At 41.6% G+C, this 8351-nt stretch overlaps 1 protein-coding gene across 5 annotated transcripts in view; it reads left to right on the forward strand.

Moving 5' to 3' along the window:
• The window catches only part of pde4ca (phosphodiesterase 4C, cAMP-specific a), a 42135-nt gene extending 34166 nt beyond the window's left edge, over positions 1–7969 (forward strand). For 4 of the 5 annotated variants that reach the window (XM_030752533.1, XM_030752530.1, XM_030752532.1 and 1 more), the window contains 9 exons: positions 2046–2139; positions 2329–2501; positions 2609–2707; positions 2884–3048; positions 3161–3260; positions 3382–3536; positions 3644–3766; positions 3859–4041; positions 4422–7969. In XM_030752533.1, the coding sequence (XP_030608393.1) occupies positions 2046–2139; positions 2329–2501; positions 2609–2707; positions 2884–3048; positions 3161–3260; positions 3382–3536; positions 3644–3766; positions 3859–4041; positions 4422–4916 (1587 nt within the window). In that variant the 3' untranslated portion in view covers positions 4917–7969. Of the gene's footprint in view, positions 1–407; positions 1582–2045; positions 2140–2328; positions 2502–2608; positions 2708–2883; positions 3049–3160; positions 3261–3381; positions 3537–3643; positions 3767–3858; positions 4042–4421 lie in introns of those variants that run through there. The other variant, XM_030752534.1, reaches the window with a different exon arrangement.
• Positions 7970–8351: the final 382 nt, after the last annotated feature.

Below are 8351 nucleotides of genomic sequence, written 5' to 3' on the forward strand. Positions count from 1 at the left end.
TGAAGTTACCTTCACTGATCCCTAAACCAAGCTGAAAGCTAATTAAAACAGAGACTCCTTGATGGAAATATGAATAGAATCTCCCATCCGTGAGAAGATGGAAGAGGCTTATTCCATGAATGAACGGGATGGCTCCGTGCATGCAGATAGAGACTAGAAACACAGACACACCCTTCCCCCCAATCATGTGCAGAAAAATGTGAATGAGGCGTGGGAGTGGGAGATGCACTGGATAAAATGGAATCCACACTGTTCATCATTCTCCCATCCATCCCTCTCCTCTCCATGCAGCTCTCATATTATTTGATCACATTCACAACATATGCATGCGCTTCATACAAGTGCACAAACATATGGACACCTCTTCCCAGTACTAACCTATTGCACACAGTGCCTGCTTGGATACATACTGGATACGTATAGCATTACACTCGTCACACACTCACGTGGCAGAGGACGGAGTTTCTTGGAAGGCACCCCCCCACAGCCCCCACAATTCCTGCAGATCAGTCAGTGAACAGCTTCAGTCACTGGGGAAGAATTATCCATGCTGGCCCTTGGGAACAAAAGCAGGCATATAGGAGGCTAAAGTGAAATCATGTTTCTGCATCGCTGATGACCTTATCGAACCGCTTTGTTAAACTGGATCTTTACTGACCCTGGAAAGGGAGCTCTTTTAATCACTGAATCATTTATGTGTGAGTAGGGTACTTAAGAAAGACTACATGCCACACAGAGTTTTTCCCATGCTGCTTATGTCATCACCACCAATTTTGAATTTTGTATAAAAGTGAATAAATGAACTTCATAATAAGGCCACCATGATTACCTTTTAATATTTACTATCTGCTTCAAAACATGATTCAGTTGTAATTGAACTTTGGAGCCTGCTTTAAGCATATTTCCATGTCAAAACGTTGTATCTTTTGTTCCTCGGATTGTGATAATGGTCAGTGCACCCAAGTCTTTGTGGTGCATGATGTACTATTTTTATTTTTGGCTACATAAATGAACCCTCCTCCCAATCCATTCAAACCTTTTTCTTCATACCTTCAAACTTGGTGCACATGGTGTGTCTCACAACCTCACTCTGCCCTGCCTACTTTGTGCATCTCCCAGCCAATGACGGCTCTCTGTTTCTGCACACTCTGCTGCAGCAGGTGCCTGATTGGCTGCTATTCTTAGGCATTTTTGAAAGGAGGTGGAGATTAGAGTACCCCATTCTCCCTCTGTTTACACACATAGTGAACAGGCAGTAACTGAGTGAATGAGGGAGAGCCAGGGAGACTGAGGGAGTCTATCTTCTCTGCCTTGCATCCTCAGATCCAGCAGCATTCCCACATATATGCTTCCACTCTCCTTTTCTTCCATGGATTTACAAATATTATTTCTTTTATTTGTTTAGCACGTAGTGATCAAAGCTTTCGCAGCACTCAGCAGTGGATTTTTCTCAGACGGGCAGCTCAGATCGAACAGGCAGCGTTAAAGGAAAACTTGTTTTATTTTTGCTCCCATGCTTGACTTTATGCTGAAATGCCAGAAGTGACTTATTTCATCCACGTCTCATTGATGTTCATTCAGGTAAGGAGAGGTGAGGAGAAGACAGGGATGAACTGGGTGGGAGGGTAAGAGACTGCCTGAGGCTCACATGTTGCTTGTTTCATGAATGTGAAGATGCAAACAAGTGATGGTTGAGATGGGACAGCGGACTTTCTCTGAGACTCAATACGTCTTATATCAGCACGGTCTGTGGCATCTGCTGCCTTGTATTTGGCTGAACCAGAGCTTAACTTACATGTTACAAGTACATAATCAATCACTGATTCTGTATGCATCTTGCATGTTGTGACATTCAGTGCATAGCTATATGAAAACCAAAGGTCCTCCTTGAAAGAGAGGAATTTTCTTGCAAAGACTTTCTTTTCTGTGTTGCTGTTAAGAGATAATAGTTGTTCCAATAAGCGCCTGAGTTGATGTGACCTACTCTTACCACAGTTTAGCAAATAGTGTGTTTGATCAAGCTCGCTGCATGTGTTTGTCCTCAGTTCAAGAGGATGTTGAACCGAGAGCTCAGCCAGCTGTCAGAAACCAGCCGTTCAGGGAACCAGGTGTCCGAGTTCATCTCCAGCACCTTTCTGGGTAAATACCTCGTCTTTATGTGATACTCACTGCTGCACAAAGATGCAGATATACATGTAAATCACAGGATAGTGCTTTATCTTAGGCAGGAGTAACTGAAAACAGGACAAATGCATGACAGCAGGGAAGTTAGTGTTCGTGCTGCATTTCTGTTGGCATCACTTTTAACTTTATGACTTCATCTGGCAGAGAAACAGCATGATATGGACATCATGTCTCCCCCCACGAAGGAAAAAGAGAAGAAGAAGCGTCCTATGTCCCAGATCAGCGGTGTGAAGAAAGCCACCCACAGCCCCAGCCTCGCCCCTTCTACCATCCCTCGCTTTGGGGTCAATGCTACCCAGGAAGGACTCCTAGCTAAGGTGTGAGGACTAATTCAGCATTCACTAATTAGTTTTTTCCTTTAGTTAATTTTTTATTTTTGTATCAGTACTACTGAATGTTGTTTAATATACTTATTCACTGACAGGAACTTGAGGATATAGATCGATGGGGTATTGACATCTTTAAGGTCTCTGAATATTCTGGGAGTCGCCCACTGACAGTCACCATGTACACCATTTTCCAGGTACTACAATCACAGCAAACAGCATATGGCTCCTGAACTTTATAACCTCAGATGTTTGGCACAGCAAATAAATGCACAATAAAGTGAATGAATAAATAAAGGAATGATAATCGAATGATGATAATCAATGATTTATTTTTACCTTGAACAACCCGTCATCTTCTCTGCTACTGCAGGAACGTGATCTGCTCAAGTCCTTTAAGATTCCAGTGAACACTTTCATTACCTTTATAATGACTTTGGAGGACCATTACCATTCTGATGTGGCCTACCACAACAACATCCATGCTGCCGACGTGGTCCAATCCACAAATGTGCTGCTGTCCACACCTGCACTCGAGGTAATCGCTCAAATTCACAGACAGACCTCATCATAAACTACGGGTTCTGTATATGTCATGTCCTGCTCTGTATCCACACACAATTACCTGCTTTTTTTGTGTGTCACCCAAGGCTGTGTTTACTGATCTGGAGATCCTTGCTGCTCTGTTTGCCAGCGCCATCCATGATGTGGATCACCCTGGAGTTTCCAATCAGTTTCTCATCAACACCAGTGAGTTTGCTCATAGCACAACAGGGATTATCTGAATGTGCGTGGGTGTTGAGTGTATTTAACTATGTGCCTGACTAGAGTGATGAAGTTTTTGGGGTTTTTTTTGCCTTTTTATCTTCAGACTCAGAACTGGCTCTGATGTACAATGACTTGTCAGTGCTGGAGAATCACCACCTGGCTGTAGGCTTTAAGCTTCTGCAGGAAGACAACTGTGACATCTTTCAGAATCTCAACAAAAAACAGCGTCAGTCACTTCGCAAAATGGTCATCGACATGGTGAGTAAACTATTCAGATTGGAGACATGCAGCAGTTCTGCCTCAGTTTAAGCCTTTTTTCATGAGGTTGACTTCTATATGATTTAATGTCATTGTTGCTCTTGCAGGTGCTCGCCACAGATATGTCCAAACACATGAACCTATTAGCAGACCTGAAAACCATGGTGGAGACTAAGAAAGTTACCAGCCTGGGAGTCCTGCTCTTAGACAACTATTCTGATCGCATACAGGTGAGAACTCTTTTCATACGAAAACAGGATCAAGAAAATGAATCTATAAACGATGTATCTGATGTTTGCCAGCTGTCTATTTGCCACTGCAGGTTCTTCAGAACATGGTTCACTGTGCTGATCTGAGTAACCCGACCAAACCTCTCGAGTTGTACCGCCAGTGGACGGACCGCATCATGGTGGAGTTCTTCACGCAGGGGGACAGAGAGAGAGAGAAAGGCATGGAGATCAGCCCCATGTGTGACAAGCACAATGCCTCAGTAGAAAAGAACCAGGTACAGCATTACTTAAAGTGAGAGTTCACCCCAGAATTGAAGTAATGTACTTTTTTCTCTGTCTCGTAGCGCTGTTCATCCATCCAGATTGTTTTGGTGTGATAAGCCCAGTTTTGGAGATATTGACTGAAAAATCTTCACCCTTCTCTTTTATATGGTGAAACTAAAAGATGAGAGATTCATGCTAACGAAAGCGTGACATCATTTAAACATTAATGGCAACCCCCTCAGCTGAGGTTTAATGGTATCTAGCTTCATGCTACCTGTGGCTGATGAATGTTGAATCAGAAAGAAATAAAACTGCTCACAGATTTCTTTGATTGAAGAATTGGGTTAAGGCATTACTGCTGAGTATTCTTATATATTGCCTTCTCTTTCAGGTGGGTTTCATTGACTACATCGTTCATCCTCTGTGGGAAACATGGGCTGACCTGGTGCACCCTGATGCTCAGGACATCCTGGACACACTGGAGGATAACAGAGAGTGGTATCAGAGCATGATCCCCCACAGCCCGTCACCCAACCCAGAGGGCCAGGAGGAGGAGGAGGAAGATGCCTTTGCCGGGGAAGCTTCCGCACACGGTCGGAGTAGCGGGTCCGGTTCTGCCGACAAGTTTCAGTTTAAGCTGACCTTAGAAGAAGAAGGAGAGTCGGATGCAGAGAGTCCACCTGAGGAAGAGGAGGGTTGCAGCAGCAGCGGGAGGCATGAAATCTACAGATCTGATTCAGTATCTTCTGCGTCTCGACGGCTTCCCAAAATGCTTACAAGTGACTCAGGCAGGACGTTTTCTTTAGACTCGGAGAAAGATATGGCAGAAGAAAGAGAAACAGATGAAGGTGTCTCTGAGGTTCCACGCTTTAGAATTGGCACATAGCACCAGTCAATAGTTTTTCATTCTTTCGACTTTCTTTGTTTAATTATTCCTGATTTCAGTGCCTCACCCTCTGTCACTCCCCTTCTCCCACTCCAAGCAAACACCACCACCTCTGTTTTTTCTGCGGGGTTAAGAGGGGTTAAGAGAAAGACTCAAGGTGGGGAGTACAGGAGTGCAGGAAGCCGTGGGGAGCATTGTGAAGGTCTGCAGTTTTACACAGCAGTCACTTGCACTGGAGAGAGACAGATAGACCGAGTCACTGTTCCAATAAGGACAGGAAATCTGCATCTCTCGTTCAGACAAATTGTGGATGAAGTTCCACAGAGACGATGAGAAGTTAGAAAAATAGATTCTTTTCTACCAGCTAGCCTAAGGTCTGCTACAACTAAAGACGGACATGTCTTCCTCTAATGGAGTATTTTTTGTGACGAGAGCGAGGAAGTGATGAATGACCGTGAAACCAGAGTCTTTTAAGACTTCTTGACAAACTTGCAAATTACAGGGACAATGCTGGTTTGCCTGCCTTTTTTGTTTTTAGTTTGTTTTTTTAATTCTGTTGTCTGTTATTCAGATTCACACACAGTAAACTGATGATCCAGCTAACAGCAAACTTGAAAGCAGTGTAGGCAAATTCATGGCAAAAAAGTAGAACTAGGATTTTGTTTTGGGGTTTTTTTTTTTGGAGGACACCTTAAATGTAGCAGATATTTGAAGTGACTCTATCACTGTGTTTGTATACATGCAGTAGCACTCCTTTCAGCTGGTGTTGCACAGCCAATTTAATTGTATTCAGCAGGCAGTTGCTTTATGATTATAATGCCAGAGCTGGCACCGCATATTATTTTTACGTTTTTCAGATGTGTTATTTCCATTTTTATAATCCTAAACTGAGATATGGTTAGCAACAAAACTGAGCCATGGTCGGTGTAGCGTTAGGTAGTTTAGGAACGATTGGGCTGTGCTTATGGTGCCTCCCAGTGTCCATATGTGGAACTAAAGTTCTGGGACTGTGGTAAGTGATTTGCAAGTTTTTAGTTTATATGGAGAAAACATATTAAACTGTAGGACTACCCAAAATGTCAGTTACTTTTCTGTTTTTGTTGCTGTATTGTTTTGATTATTTTTGTCTGACTTTTTCATTTTTTGCTGTCTCAATGTTTGGCGCCCATTTTATCAGTTTGCCTTCAGGTTTTAGCACTTTGCAGATTTGTTCATAGGTAGCCCTCCTTTCTGTCTGTTTTTAAGGGCTCAAGCTAAAACACGAGCACATTGGAGGCTTTTGACTGAGAAATAGTAACTAGTACGGACATTTTGCAAAAAACAAAAAAACTCAATGTCACAGTAGAGCTCCAAGTACATTAAGCTATTAAAGTTCTAATATTCTTACTACACAGCATCTACCTACTGAAATAGTGTTTTTGGTAATATCCACTTGCATAGATTACTGCACTGATAAGGGCAGTGTCTTAGAAACATGAGGGTTGTAATGACAGATGTTAGCATCGTTGTAACTGTAAAAACCCAGGAGGTTACAAAGAGCCAGTTCCCTGTGCCTGAATTTCTCCTCTTTTTCCTCCCATTGATCAATATTTTGCTCTCCACAGGGACATGCCGGTAGTCAATGACAAAAACAAGTGCCAAGCAAGCATGACACAACCCGTACTGTAATTTCCATTTTGCCACTGGCTACTTTCCATCAGTGATTGATAAAGTTGGTTGATTGTAGCACCCTGTGTGCCAATCTGACCTCAGCGTCTCTGTTCCTTTTTCTTTTTTTCCTAACTCCTCTTCAAACCGTAACTGAAACTGATATTGTCTTAAAACAGTGGCGTGTTCATTGTGTGGGTGAATTTCTTTTTTTTTAAGTATTTGCTAAGAAGAAAAAACCAAAGCACTTTGTATGGTTCTTTTACACTTCTGCACTTCCACTTCAGTTGAAAACTGTTTCTTTTTTTTCTGTTGATGGACGGCCTGGTGGTTTAATTAAATTGTGTGAGCTGGACCATTGAAGCTCCTACAGGGCAGATGTCAGAAGGACAGAAGTTCCTTTTCTTTTTTGTCCTTTTTATAATTAACTAATTGACTGTACAAAATGAGTGTTTTGTTGAAATGCATGAAATTGGCTGCAGGATTGAAACAATATGAAGAATATACAGAGTACTTACAAAACGTATCCTGTTGAAAAAAATGTTTTATTACCATAAAACAGTGTAAATTATATTTTAAATGTGTGGATGAGCTTTTTTTCTTTTTTTGAAGCCTTATTTTTGAACTTGGTATTTATTTCTTGTCACTGACATGCTGGAGTAAGACATGTGCAATCTTTTCTGTAGCCGACCACTCAATTCTCAAGGATGCCTTCAACACTAAGGACTATTTAACAACACTATAACCAGCACAACATGCAAAGATTCAGTGTGTCTCTCTGTGTGTCACTAATTTTGTTCATTTTCCTCACAGTACTTTATGTACAGTTTATTTATTGCTTCTGTATTATCTGTCAGAAACTATGAAACAAACAAGTAGAGTTATTTTTAGTCTAAGGTTTATTACTTACACCTAGGTTCATGTGTGAGAAAGTCAAACGGGGCAGATTTCAACTGTTACTCATGACTCATTCGTTTTTTGTTTTTTTTTCCTTCTCGCTTCTATTTCCCTGCATATAACATTATACATAAGCAAATATTTTCATGTTTCTCTTGGTGTGAAAGTAATTGAGTGACAGATTTCCGTCTGGGTTTTCTGGATCATTCTTACCTGCCTTCCTCTGTCTTCCCTGATCTGATCTTGTCACGTGTTCATAAAGGATCTCACAGTATGTGCGTTTATCTGAAACCTCTTTGATTCTTAGTGAACATAATGTAGTCGAACAGTCTTAGCAGCCAACCAAGACCAGTATTTCTGTGCGTAGAGATTTTTATGAAAATGTGTCATAAACTGAAACTCTGCAGCTTTGACAATCCAACTCTGCTGTTTAACTCTGGGTGCATTAGCCCTCTGTCCAACTAGAACTGTATGCCTTGCCAATAAAGAAAAAGCTCTTCACTCTGGGATTTCCTGTTTGCTCCTTTTATGAGAAAACTAATTTTAAAAAATGCATTAATTACTTAAAGGAAATGAGCATTGATTACAGCTTTTATAAGAAGCACACATTTCAGCCTGACACTGTGCAAGCAAACACTGTTCAATGCTAATTTTTTTTTTTAAATCCTAAAATCCAAACAGTGGACAGCACAGTGGTACGGTGGTCAGCACCGTCTCCTCATGCCTGTTAGGTTTATTGGCGATTCTAAATAGGTCATAGGTGTGGATGTGGGAGTGTGCTGTTGTCTCTCTCTCTATATTAGCCCTAAGATCGACTAATGATCTTCACAGAGTGTATCCACCTCTCACCCTGTGAAAGCTCCAGCTCCCTGTCAGTCTAAATAGGTAAGA

The sequence above is a fragment of the Archocentrus centrarchus genome, chromosome 17 (genome assembly GCF_007364275.1).
Source record: "Archocentrus centrarchus isolate MPI-CPG fArcCen1 chromosome 17, fArcCen1, whole genome shotgun sequence".
In the NCBI taxonomy this organism is placed as follows: Eukaryota; Metazoa; Chordata; class Actinopteri; order Cichliformes; family Cichlidae; genus Archocentrus; species Archocentrus centrarchus.